Source organism: Vicugna pacos, chromosome 16, assembly GCF_048564905.1.
Source record: "Vicugna pacos chromosome 16, VicPac4, whole genome shotgun sequence".
In the NCBI taxonomy this organism is placed as follows: Eukaryota; Metazoa; Chordata; class Mammalia; order Artiodactyla; family Camelidae; genus Vicugna; species Vicugna pacos.
The window spans coordinates 7,628,010-7,641,840 of record NC_133002.1 but is presented as its reverse complement, the minus strand read 5'-3'; the positions used below and the strand labels follow the sequence as shown (position 1 = coordinate 7,641,840).

The 13,831-nt window shown below is 42.9% G+C and overlaps 1 protein-coding gene across 2 annotated transcripts in view; it reads right to left on the bottom strand.

Moving 5' to 3' along the window:
• ZZEF1 (zinc finger ZZ-type and EF-hand domain containing 1) overlaps window positions 1-13,831 on the bottom strand; it is a 91,688-nt gene that overhangs the window by 38,718 nt on the left and 39,139 nt on the right. For both annotated transcript variants that reach the window (XM_031673482.2, XM_072940364.1), the window contains 11 exons: window positions 13,641-13,711; window positions 12,732-12,846; window positions 10,382-10,541; window positions 9,335-9,456; window positions 9,106-9,228; window positions 7,862-8,028; window positions 7,695-7,776; window positions 6,569-6,770; window positions 5,397-5,545; window positions 3,486-3,726; window positions 1,068-1,147 (listed from right to left, as the gene is read on the bottom strand). In XM_031673482.2, coding sequence (XP_031529342.2) covers window positions 1,068-1,147; window positions 3,486-3,726; window positions 5,397-5,545; window positions 6,569-6,770; window positions 7,695-7,776; window positions 7,862-8,028; window positions 9,106-9,228; window positions 9,335-9,456; window positions 10,382-10,541; window positions 12,732-12,846; window positions 13,641-13,711 — 1,512 coding nt within the window. The remainder of the gene's footprint in view (window positions 1-1,067; window positions 1,148-3,485; window positions 3,727-5,396; window positions 5,546-6,568; window positions 6,771-7,694; window positions 7,777-7,861; window positions 8,029-9,105; window positions 9,229-9,334; window positions 9,457-10,381; window positions 10,542-12,731; window positions 12,847-13,640; window positions 13,712-13,831) is intronic.

Genomic DNA, 13,831 nt, shown 5'->3' with positions numbered 1-13,831 from the left:
TGGAGAACTTTACGGTCTTGTGCTGAGGACACAGGACTGAGCGGTTTCCGTTAGTTCCAGAAATAATCCAGGCTTTGAAGATGCCTAAAGGTGTCTGCAAAACTACCTTCTTTTCAACTATTTGTTATTTGGGAGGGATTTTTAATCATGACCCTATTCTTTAAAGAATTCCAGAATCCTGGAGCTGGAGGGACCCTTATCTAAAGCTGACCTGGTACAGATAAAGAAGTGAGGTCTTAGAGAAGTGAAGGGTCTTGCTAGGGTTACACACCCGGTTTGCAACAGAGGTTGGACTAAAACGTGACCTCTATTCTACTGCTGAAGGAGGGGACACCTCTGAGTGATGCTGAGAATGCCAGGTGGAGAAGGTGCTCCTGTATCAGCACCGGCAGTGGCCACTGTGTGGGCCACGGTGCTGACAGCCCGGCCAGGAGACCATGTGTGATGTACGGGGGACCAAGGTCTTGGAGAGAAGGCTGGCATCTTGTCCTATTGTTAGCGGTCTATCTGTCCTATACTAAACCAGAAGCAGAATCTACAGTGTTCCTTGCCAATTGCCATATCCTTTTTACTTGAACCATCTGTGGTAGCTGATGTTATCAGACACTTTTTTTCTTAAACTGCTACTACTACCTTGGTTTCTCTGTCAACAGACGCTTCTGATTCTCCTCTCACCACGCTGATGAGGATACCTTTTAGTTTGTTTTGAGAGATCCTGTTCACTTTGGTCTAGTCTAGTCTCCTCTGCCTAAACCTGTCACTGGTTGCCTGGTATCTAAAGCAACGCTTTTCCTCCTAGTCTAAGAGGTTATGTTCCACAGAGCAGCCTCTAGGTTACCAAAGGACGTAAGGAGGGCTCAAGTGAAGCCTGTTTACTCTAACTTTCTCAACTCTCACCACATTATGATTTGAAGGGTTCTAAATTATTTTTTACACATTCATATCACTGTGTTTTAGTCTTTTAAAAAATTTCTAAAGTTATATTGAGAGCTACTTGCCTTAATTCCATGATATCATGGTAGGAAAACTCAAAATACATAAATATTGCATGCAAAGGAAAATCTTACCATCCATATTCGAATCCCATCTGCCAAGGAATACACCTGTGCAAACTCCTCACCCAGGGCTGTCTTGCCCCCACTGTTTACTGGGGAAAGGAGAGGTTACATTCAGTTAACACAATTCACCACTGCAACATCAGGCACAAAGAAACTTCTAATTCTCCCCATAGAAAGTTTTCCCCTGACACTCACACACTAGGGGTGGGAAGAGAGGAATGGGGAAAAAAACTACCAATTAAACCACAAATACCTGTAATGGGTTCTCTGTGCTACGTCAAACTAACTCTTTTCAAATGAACAACATCTGAAATGGATATACTATTAAAGTGAGTAAAACATAAAAAATATTAAAAGTTAAAATAAAAATTATTAAAAGTGAGTGAAAAATAATTAACATGGACGAAAGTTCACAGTATATATTAAGCTAAAAAGGCTGGTTATGAAAAAGTATATACAAAATTATCTTATTTTAAAAGAGTATATATAGTAAAAACATAGTGTGTATATTTAAATATATAAACATATAAATATGCCTAAATAAAAGGCTAGGTAGATACACAGAAAAATGTTACCAGAGGTGTTCTTGAAGTGGTCTTCTTGAAGTGGTGAGATCATAGTTGATAATTAATTTAAGCATTTCTGTACTAAGTTTCTACATAAATTATTTTTATAATTAGAAAAATAACAAAAAAGTTTTATTTCATTTTGCTTTTAAAGAAAGAACTATGAGGTCTGCCCCTTCTCTTCATCTAAAAACCGAAGGATAATATAACAGAGCAGGGTGACCCTCTCTGTTGAGCCAATGTAAACACAATGAATTTTCTGACCACCTAGAATGTGTCAGACTCCAAGCCAGGCACTGGGAAATACAATGTTGAGAAAACCCAAACATGGTCCCTGACCTCAAGCAGCTTATAGTCTACTTGAAAAACTCCTCCCCTACATTTCTAACCCAAAAGGGTGACAAATTTTCAGACAAAGAGCAAATTATCTAGACAAGGACCACTTTCAAAGTAGCTAAGTCTTGAAGAACCCATGAGTAGCCCCTTAGAGGCAGGGACAGAAAGAATTGTGTCTCCTTCAAAGCAACAGCGGTAGGTACTATAGAAACCACTTGTATTCAGTGCAATATTTCCAGTTCCCACATATGACTGTGTGTTTCTCAACTGCAAATAGGTATGTGATATCTGAACATGATATGAAAAGAGTAGGGAAACCCTCCCTCAGCCAGAAATCTTCAGTTTCTCAGCTTTTAACTCACAAGGCTTTTATCCCTCCACTAAAATTTCCCACAGGTAACAAAGACTGTCCAGTTTTCTTACAACAATACGCAAATATATACTGAATTTTTTGCTTGAAACCATACAGATCAGCTCGCCCCTCATCCCCCAGCAGAGATAAACTCTTCCATGTGACAGCTGTTTCCTTAAATCACTCATGCTTCAGTGTAGTTTGATTTATTTGAGCAGCTTCTTAAAGGAAATATAAGATTTGAGGGAGTAATTGAGATGTTTTAGAAATCAGGAAATAAACTCTGCAACATGAGATACAAAGGACTCAGCAATAAAGGTCGCAATGATATTAACAGCAACAATAGTAAGAGCAGTAGTCGAGGACCTGCTCTAGAGGAAGGAGCGTTTGTTCCGGCTTCTTTCATCCGCACCATGGGAAGAACACATGTCCTGCCAAAGTGCCTGGGACAGCCCATAGCTCATCTTCACTTTGGGTTTGAAATGTTTTTCCCCTGAAAGATTACGAGTGGGGAGAGGCCCTCCTTTTGCGGGTCCTGTTAGGCTGCAGGCTACATTTACAGTAAATACACATAGATGGTATCCTCGGGGAACATGAGGAAAAGAAACGGCAAGGAGCAGGCTATTAACAGAGGAAGCCAAGTAGGGATGATGCTACAAAGAAGTTGCAAGTCTAAAGATAAGAGTTAATACCTGTATTTTTCTCCTTGGTTATTAGCACATTCAATTACCTAAACATCTCAGGTTTTAATTAGGGTTTCTTAGAATGTTAGAGCTAATCAACTCTAAACTTTACAGATAGGGATACTAAGGTGCAGAAATGTTATCTGATTAACCTAAAGCTGCTCAGCTTCTAGTCTGTGAGCTGGGACCACAACCCACGTTAAGGTTTCCTTCCATTACACTTCTTGGCAGTTTCCCATGAGACTTCTGGATAAAGACAAATTATCTGCTAATTAGGAAACCCAAGGTTACTTGTTATATATCACATTCTGCCAACTATAAATTGGTTACGAATCTTTTGACTGGCAAAGTAGGATTGACAAGATGAAGTCTACAGTTGTAGAAATATGTTTATGTTCCAAAATATTTAAAAATTTTCACTTAAGATAGGCTTTCTTAAAACTAAGCAACTGGCCTTCAGATCAAAAATATTCCCTGTAATATAAGTTACCATATTTTTGCAGCTTCTCATATAAGTCTGGAGTGCGATACACCAGAGCAGCAAAGGTGGCGTTCACAGCTTGATCAATAGTGGAACCAGCAACTATATCTGTCTTTGGGGCCTGTTTTCTACATGCCTGTATGAATCCTTTGAAAAGTTCTGAATATGGCCCACAGAAGTTCTGGGCAGGATCTGACTGTGCAAAATCAAGAAGAAATTGGTGGCAGGGATCATCAGGGATGTTCTTAACCTGGGAACAATAACAACAAAAAACATCATGTTTAACACATTCATTAAAAAAATGAAGTTTATTGAACATCTACTAGGCCAAAGCAGAAGTATAAAACATGGTGCATACTCTCAGGAAGTTTAAATCTATTCTGGGGAGATCAGACAGATACATGGGTTAAAAAAAGGTAAACATAAATAAAACATTAAAAGCATTAAAAAACTACCACTACAATAAAGCAAAAGACTATCAAGTGCCAAACGCCTAGAAGGGGCACCCAGTGCTGAGAATTCATAGGAGAGAGCTCCTGGCAGGTTAAAGTAATTAAGAAAAGCCTCCTGGAGGGGATGGGCTTAGGACTGGACCCTGAAGACTGGGAAGGTTTGGCCCTGAGGAACGCAACCATTAGCAGAAGTTAAGAGTCAGTGGGGAGACTGACCTGGCCTGAAGTCTCAGCTGGGGAGTGGTGGGAACTAGAGTCAGATAGGTAAGGTGAAAGGAGACTGCAGAGAGCCTTGACTGTCACACTGAGGAGTTTAGACTTCACCCTGTGGGCAACAGGGAGCCATTAATGGTGCTTGGCAGTGGAATGACAAGATAATGCAGTGATTAAAAAAAACGTGGTAGGTACCAATGTAACAATGTGAGTGCAAGATGAGGGCCTAGATAAAGATGGAGACAGAGGACATGAAAGAGATGAACATCTCAAGGAAGAATCCACAGGGCTTGCAGCTGAACAGACAGGAAAGGTGCGGATAAAGGTGATGCCAGGGAGCAGTGGCTCAATGCCTGGGAAAACAATCACAACAGTAGGAGTGAGCAGTCGGGGGGACGTCCCGGTCTCACATTTCTGAGTTAAAGGGAGTCAGAACACTGACATGGAAATACCTAACAGAAGGTGGGGACACCTGACTGGAGTCTGGGAGAAGAACCAGGGCTGGAAACTGATACTTAGGAATTATCCACACCGATGTGACAGCAGAAGAGAGGAGACAGGATGACGTCTCCATGGGTGGCAGGGAAGGGGAGAAAGCCTGCAGGAAGCCTATCTTCAGAGGAGGAAGAGCGGTAATAAAGAAGGCAGATGGAGTGGTCAGAGGTAAGAGAAGACAGTGGACTGCCATGGAATAAAAGAAGAGAGGGCCTGGAGGAGCAGAGAGGCAGAGAGAAGAGAAGCTGAGGAAGAGCCCCTGGACTCAGCAATGAACTACCGAATAAGTGGGGGCTGGGGAGAAGGGAAGAAGGCAGGAAAAGAAGTAGAATGGAGAGAGGGGGACAGAGAGATGAGAAAGAGACAGTGGGCAAACTTGTTTAGTTTTAATTATTTTAAGCTTAAATAATGTGCTACTGTCCCATGGAGAACAACAGGTACACTGTAAATCATTTAAAGTTTGATTCAGCGGGCACTGGAAACAGACTCAACCTGCTTGTTTAATAACTCCATCAAGAGAGATTTACTGAGCACCTACTATATTTCACTGAGGAGCCAGTCATTCAGTACTTTTGAACACCATTACGCTGACCCTTGTGGTGCGCAGTGGGGACCCCAAGTGAACAAGGGACAGTTTCTGCCCTTGAGGAGCTGACAGCTTTGTGGGGATAAGATATAAACACAAGTGTTTATAATTTAAAGTTACAGATATTAGTAAACATTTCCATTCCAAATACAAAGACAAGAGAAGAGTAAATACCTCCTTATCATCCTGGTGTGGGTGAGTGGGCCAGCTTGCTTCTAATCCCAACTCTGGACACATTTGGTGCCTGAAGACAGGTTTCCACAAGGGGGAGTTTAGGACTAATGCCATTTTTGCCTGAGGTACTGCCAAGTTACTTCCTAATTCTGGAAAGAGAAGAAGAAGGCTTATGAGAGCTGTTTCTCCCTTAATGTACTGAGAATCTTTGAATTGATGAAGAGGTTTAAAAAAAAACTTGGGCATTAAGACTGATAGGGAATTCTCCCACATTTTGCAGAACGTAACTGTGATGCTTCACAAGCACATACCCTGATGAACCCAAGCCATCAGGCAGTCCTGAAATGCTGCCATTCTGTATGACAGCTTCTGTTACAGGTCCCTCTGAAAAGACTAACCTGGGTAGTAAGCTGAGAACAGAATGTGAACCACCTCTAGCGTGTAACAGGAGACCATTTAGAAATGTTTAATTATGGGGACATGTTCATAGGGTGTAAACTTGTTCGTAAAAAATAATGATGATGATAATAATAATAATAATAAAATACCCACCATGTATGTTTTTATGAATAGACAAAGAAAACAGACTAGGTGGAAATAGATGAAAATGTTAATAGTAGTTATCTCTGGGTATTAGGAGTAAGAATGGCTTTTCTCCTTGGCTTTTTCCATTATGCAATTTATGATATTTTACTGTTAAAGTGAGAAAAATTCAAGAAATGATATAGAAATAAGATACATGAGAAAGTCATTCTATTTCTTGTTTCCTGGATGAATTTAATGACTAAGTTGAAGAAATCACTTTAAGGCAAAATTCATGTTCACATATTTACGCACAGTCACATAATTAAAGAATATAAAATTCATTTATTCTGTATTTCTGCCTTCTTATTGGAGTAAACCAAAATTCACTCACAAAAGAATGATGGCAATGCGGCCAGCACCCAGCTAGCTCCCTACCCGCTCTGTTCTCCGTAGACAGGGACTCCACAGCATCCTTTGCGATGTGTCTTAATGTCTGAGTCAAGAAATTTTATGAAAAAGGTATCAAGGAGTAATTTTATCAATACCTCTGCTCTGCCATTACGTGGAGACAACTTACACGAGAGAGGGTACCACCGTGCTTGTCCACGTGGCTGTAGCAGAAGAGAAGGGACAGTATGTGGACTTACGATGCATGGACTTGAGTGCCAGGCACTGAGAAGCGAGGCGTCCCATCAGCCGGGAAACAAGCAGTTGTAAATCCAACCCCCAAGACACGGCGACATCAGGCAGTCCGTAGGCAGTGACAGTGAATTTGTAGCCCCACTCATTGTTACTGCTGTCAGAGTGGAAGAGAAACTGCAGCCGGGGACCAGCCTTAAAGGTCACTTTCTAAAGACAAACAAAGAAGTCATGTGGTCAAACTGATTGGAGAAGGCAGCATTTCAGCAATAAGCATGGTCTCCGTGACTCAAAAAATTGGTCTTAGTGGGGAGGGTATAGCTCAGTGCTTAGCATGCATGAGGTCCTGGGTTCAATCCCTAGTACTTCCACTAATAAATAAACAAACAAACCTAATTACCTTGCCCCCCTCCGCTCAAAAAATAAAAGAAAAAAATTGGTCTTTATTTTCATAATTATATCTTACTGCCCCCAGCAAAACTACTAAAGGAAACATGTACAATGGAGTGACTGAAACAGAAAATTCATGACTGCACCTTATGAAGCAGCAAAGTTGAAAACTGCAGGTCAGCTCTGTAAACCTCAGGTGCCCATCTGCCCACTACCTACTCCTCCAGAGAGCGCGTTGCTCAATCCTTTGCTCCCAGCCAAGACCGCTGACAGCAGAGGAGGTCAACAGTGAAGCCACGCTCAGCCTCCCGCCCCAGAGCCCAGAGTCCCTAACCGTGAGGGGGACGCCTGGCTTTCCTCACCACGGTTGGGCCCTCCTGGACCCATCGGCCCTTTCTTGCTAAGGATTAAACTCCCCATTTACTCTGGACAGTGTGATATAACCCAGGGGTGGCCAACTGTTCCTCTGAAGAACCAGACAGTAAACTGTCAGGCTTTCTGGGCCACATGGTCTCTGCTGCGATGACAGCCCCGCTGCTGTGGTGCCAGCGCGGCTACGGACAGAACATAAACAGGCACATCTGTGCCCAGAACACTTTACGTACAAAACAGGTGCTGAACTCTGACAGAAATTCCTCCTTTCACAAAAGTGTAACTGAATGCTTACCCACAAAGATCACCTATTACCCCTCAGCGGCTGACAAGCAGAGAATGGATACATCACTCTCTGGGAAAACCACTCACCTTGGGCCATTTATCAGTGCCAACTTTTGTGTCATAGCGTGTTTTCCCGCCTCTGGCATCAGTAAACTCCAGATAATCATACCTGTGAAAGCATAACCTCTGTCACTTCCTTTCTCTCATTTCTGATCCATTGTTGCTCAGGGGAAAAAAGAACAGGGGAGTCATACCTTTTTTCAGTTTCACATCTCTCATCAAATTCCACCTCAAAATAGGTTGCCCCTGGGCTAACAAAGACAGACACCTCGTGGCAGTTATTTTCATAGTTGTGGGCAGACTCCTTAGTCCACGTGTGCAACACCACAGGGCGTTCCTGTTGCCAAGTCTCAACATCCAGCTACACAGAAAAATGAGTCAAGAAAGAAAGGTTTCCATCATGCTGCATCCAGCCACGCACCGGAAACTGCGTTCTATGTCAGCGCTCCCGACGGACCGCCTCTGACAGCCCTACACAAACCATCACACAGGCTAAAGACACACCTGACGTTCCCATGTACATGTATCAACCCACATACATTTATTCAGCAGGGTTGACATGGGGTTTCCACTACACTGGAGGAACTCTGATTAGCTTCCATTTTCTAACTATGGCAGAGACATTTGTTTTCTTTCTTTATGGCTAAATAGTATTCCATTGTATATATATCACATCTTCTTTATTCATTCATCTGTTGATGGACACATAGGTTGCTTCCATATCATGGCAATTATATATAATGCTGCTATAAGCATTGGGGTACATGTATCTTTTTTGAATAAGTGTTTTGGTGTTTTGGGGGGGATATATACCCAGGAGTGGAATCACTGGGTCATTTGGTTGTTAACAGAACTATTTCTTACAAATCAGTACTAGCATGAATTTCCAGTGGAGTTTAAGACCTTAAACCCTATGTGGGACCTTGGCAAATCTGAGCCCATCCTCCCTTCTCCCTCCCTTTTTTGCCTTTAAAATAGGCTTTTTAAAAAAGTATAGTTGATTTAAAACAGGTTTTTTAATACATGCCCTTTCTATCCCACCAATTTTTTGTGAGATTCAAATAAGACATGAAAAAACCTTGTGTCCTATAAGGTTAAATAAGGGAGAAAACTCCTCTAAATACCAAACCTTCTAACTTGCCTTTCAACACACATTTTCTCTTGCAGACTTTAATCTGGCTATTCACTTACATGGTTTTTGTGTAACTTCATGTGCTATAAAATGATGAAAGACTAATTTTATCAGCTGCCTCTGTGTCTCCTTTCTAATGCTGACAGTGACAAATCAACTCGGATGCAAAACCTGAGAAAATACAGGGGGGTCTTCTAGAGGTAACTTATCTGTGTAGACCTGCACTGAGTGGAATGTTTCATCATGTATGGTCACAGCACTCCTCAGAGGGGATGCAAAGCCGGTTCAAATGCCAGCTCAGGGTACCTTGTTCACTCCTCCGTCAGGGTCACCACAGAGCTCCTTTAACAGATCTGTCAGGGTACTGAACTCTCTCAAGAGGGTGCAGTGTGAAATGTCTAATGTGCAAAAGTCCACCAGAAAGATCACCTAAAGGAAGATGAATGAAGATCTTAGCGTCCACCTCAGACTCTGCTGGGGATGCAGGTCACCAACCCGCTCCCGCCCCTTACAAATGGCTGTCACTTTGTCTTACCAGTTGACGAGCTGCCATCGAAAACACCGAATTACATAGTTTTTCTACTATGGTTTTTCCACTGTACTGTGACAAAAGCGATTCCAAAATCACTCTCAGGCTTGCCAAAAACTGTCCCACATCTACCAAAACATAAGAAACATAATACTGCATATGGTAGAAACATCACTTGCTTGGTGATCATTAAGGACAAGGCTGGAGAGAGTCACAGAAGCTGTAGAGGGTATTCCAAATCAGAAAGACCATGAGACCATTAAGTGTCATACAAATGTTTTCCTCTGGGATGGAAAAGCGCAGCAGATCTCAGTAAGAGATTACTTTTAAAGTGAGTAATTTTTTTTTTTTTTTGTCTTTGCTACTCTCCAGTCGGGTGGAGGTTATCACTTTTATAAGCCGACCAACCCAGCTGCCAGTCTGCCTTTCCCTCTGTTCACAAAAGGCCCATGATTAGGCTGCACCATCCAACAGGCCAAACTTTAAGAGACAGGACTCTGAAAGAAGAGTAAGAATTTTTGTCACAGCTGCTGAGATCATGTTTGATAGAACTGAATTTTCCACATAAAAATTACAGAACCTGCTGGGTTTCATATAATTTTCTTTGGGTTTATGGGACATTACTCTGAGTATCTTCATTATCAGCAAAGATCACAGCAGTGCTCATGTACTTTAGATTTTAAAAGTTCAAGACTTTCTTTTTTTGGAGAACTTGATTAAAACAGGGAAGACAGACTCTACTGAACAGTACGATATCATCTTCAGTGCTGTATGACCGCAGAGGCAATGTTCAGGCTGTGAAATGACCCAACATTACAGTAAAAATACTTAGGTACACACTACCATATTCATGAGGAAACTGAGCAGAATGACATGCTAGAGAATTCTATTTTAAGACGAAAAAACAACCCAAAGACAGATCTGATTTGTAATAATGAAACGAAAACCACAACTAGACTCGGCTCTATGTATGAAGCACTAAGAAGAGAGCTCACACACAGAGCCAAAGCCCAAAATCCCAGCTGCTTTCATGGGTTTTGTACTGAAACTCACATTTTCCAAGAAGGTCAATGGCAAGGTCTTTGGCTCCAGAGTCCATGCTCTTCAGCTGCAGGTAGCACCAGGACAGCAGGCTGCCTTGGACAGACCAGAACAGGGAGAAGAGCACAGAGCCCACCTCCCCTTGGGCGCCTTCCAGCATTAACAGCTCACACTACGGGGGAGCAGACAAATGGAAAGTGTTTACAAGGCCATCCAGCCACAGAACACGGCCGAGGGCATCCTCTGAGAGAGCAGCTGTCACAGGCAAAAAGATTCGAGGGAAACGGGGAGGAGATGTGAAAGAGCTTTCAACACAAAAGTGACCAAGAAAGGTGGTATTATGGAAACTCCTCTCTTGCCCTACAGCTTCTGAGAACATTTACAGATGGTTTGTACCGTCTCTTTCCACCCCTTAGGAGCCTCATCCCACCAGTTATCTTTTCTCTCTCACATCTTCAAATCCCTTTTCTCTCTGGCTCCTTCCCCTGAGCCGTCAATCAAACCTCTCCCACCTTAAAAAACAATTCTTCACCCCTCTTGGCTCTCTAACCATCATCTTCTCCATCTTATCTGAAGAGTCACCTGAACTCTAGGGATAAATTCCTGCACATACGAACCACAAGGTATGTTCATATTACAACTGCCATGTAATTGCACCAAACTGGAAACAACCTAACTAACTCTCCAAGTAAAACATAAGTAAATTGTGGCTGATTCATAAGAGGCATATTGTGTACTGGTGGAAAAAAAACACAAACTACAGCACATACATTAGCACTGATGAATCTCAGAAATACTGCTGAGTGAAAAAAACTGGTCCCAGAAGATTATACACTGCATGATTCCATTAAAGGCCCAAACCAGGCAAAACAAACCTGCTATGTAGGGGTAACTAAAAAGAAAAACAAGGAAATGATGAATGTAAATGGTTACCTCTGGTGAGGAAAGAGGAGGGTGAGCCACGAAGGGCATGTGGGTGGTGGGCAGGCTTCAAAAATAATGGTAATGTTCTAGTCCTTAAAATGGGTAGTTGTTTCTTTAAATTGTACATCAATACATATTCTTTGTATGTGTATTCCTCTTGAAAACGCTGCCTATACCTGCTGTGATCTTTCCTTTCCCCTCCCTGCCATTCTACTGCCTCTGTTCCCACCACTCACTGACACCGCTGAGGAAAGATATCAGTTACCACCTAGACAGCAAAGCCTCTCCATTTAACCTTAACTTTGGTGGCTCAGCTGACCACTCTCCTTGAAACTCTCCTCCCTCAGTTGCTGTCTCCCCTGAATTTCTTCCTGTCACTCTTTACTCTCTTGGCTGCCCTTTCTCCGTGGAAGTTCCTCACGACACCCACAGGCAATGAAAGGACACTGACATTCATGGCTTCAACTATCACCTGTTGGTTAATGATGGCAAAGCCCCATTTCCAGCCCTGACTCAGCTCCTGAGTGTCCAACCAGGTGTCTTCATCTGAAGTCCTACCAGAACCATGAACCCAACATGTTCAAAGCCTATTCGTTATCACTCTCCTCGTCAAATGCCCGCTCCTCCCCATCTTGTCACCAGCTATTTGGATGCGCTGTTCTATCTGGGACACTCCCTCCTCACTGCTTGGTCAGACTCTATTCGTGGTCTCACAAGGAGCTCCAACACCACCTCCTTCAAGAAGCCTTTTTGAAGCTCCACTCCTTCCCATCACCAGGTGGGTCAAGTGTGCTCTTCTGTCCCCACAAGCCCTTTCATAGCCCTTACTGTACTGTCATAAGTGACTGCATGTTTGTTTGCTCCTCCAGACTGTGCTCTTTTAGCACCATGCCCCCGTGCCTTGCACAGGGCCCGGCACACAGCAGCATTTAGTGAATACCTATTGATTTAATAGACTTATGAGAAAAATTTCAGACTAGGTACATTTTTGACCACCTTAAAAATTTTTTTAAATGTAACTCTTTCTCTTTAGTATAACCATAAACATCTTTCACTGAAAGGTAATTCAAGGAAACATCTCAATGGCTGCAGTGATCCCTGGCCTGGGAGGTTCAGTGAGGTCCCTAATTTTCTTTGTATCACAGGCAGGTGACCAAGAAGAAAGGACACACATGTGATCTCCAAACGGTAAAGATTCTGAGGACTTCTCTTGAACAAATGCTATCTCATTTCTCTACATACACCTTACAGTAAGTCTGACCTACTGAAAAGGGAACAAGGCTGAGGGTCGAATAGCCAGGGTTTCAGTCCTGGCTGCAGCACATAATGACTCATGCAGGAGGCAGAATTAACAGCTAAAGCAGAAGGCACCCTGACTGCCCTGTCGCGTGTTCCTAAAGGCATGAGGCAAAGGGAACAGGGAGCAGCCATCACTTACCTCCCGGGCAGCAACAGACAGCAGGGTGCCCATGACCATCAGCACCTCGCTGATGTCCATGTCGGCCAGGTCACCTTTCTCAGGTAACAGCAGAAGGCCGCCTGGATCCTTATCACTGAAAGGAGACAAATTAGGCACAACACCTGTTTCAGGAAGGGGATTTTCATGCTTTCTCTCTCAAAAGGTGCCAAGAGAGAACCCAACAAGATTTCAGTGTCAGTTCCACACCAGGTATAGTCTGACCTGCAAACTCAAGCTTTTAGCTCCCTCCCTTCTTCAAGAGTCTACACCTCCAGGAATGCATCCTACAGGCCCATGAGCTTCTCTGGCAGGTCAAAGCAGGGAACAGTCTCCACGTCACGCCTCCCAGCATACTTTTTGCGAAATTACCACCCTGTGCCTCTGCAACTGGGCTTTAATGAACCGGGTTTTCAGACTTGAGGACCGGACCCCAAAATCCTTTGGCTTCAGTTTTTGTCTTCAAAAATCACACAAAAAACTGAAGTGTTCAGAGAGGTTCCCAATGGGTTCAATTCTAAACTGTCTTACAGTGACTAGAACTTGGAGTAAGCTTTTTTTTTTTTAATTTTAATTTTTTTAATGGGGGGAGGTAATTTTAGGTTTTGTTTGTTTGTTTGTTTAAACAGAGATACTGGGAACTGAACCCAGGACCTTGGGACCTTGTGCATCTTACTACTAAGCTATACCCAGCCCTGGAGTAGGCTCTTGATAAGCCTATTATTCAACCTCTATTTTAGCTACTTCTGAGACTACTGGTACCTCACTCTAGGAACTTGGCTGAGTGAGGGAAGTACTTGGTTAATCCAAAAGCACATGAAAGGAAGGGATAGCTCAGGAAAATAACTGCAAAGATCTGAAATATTGGACAATTGAAAAAAATAAACTTACCTAAAATAAGTGCACAGTGAGCGGAAAGTGAGCTGCAGGGACTGTTTGTGTTCCTGCTCGGTGACATTTTTCTAGAAAACAAGATGCACATTCAGGAAGTCTATTCCATGATATTCCAGGGACCCAGAGAAGCATGAAATGCCACGGCCCACTGTTGCCAAGCATGAGGAAAGCTGGGGTAGGCAGATCAC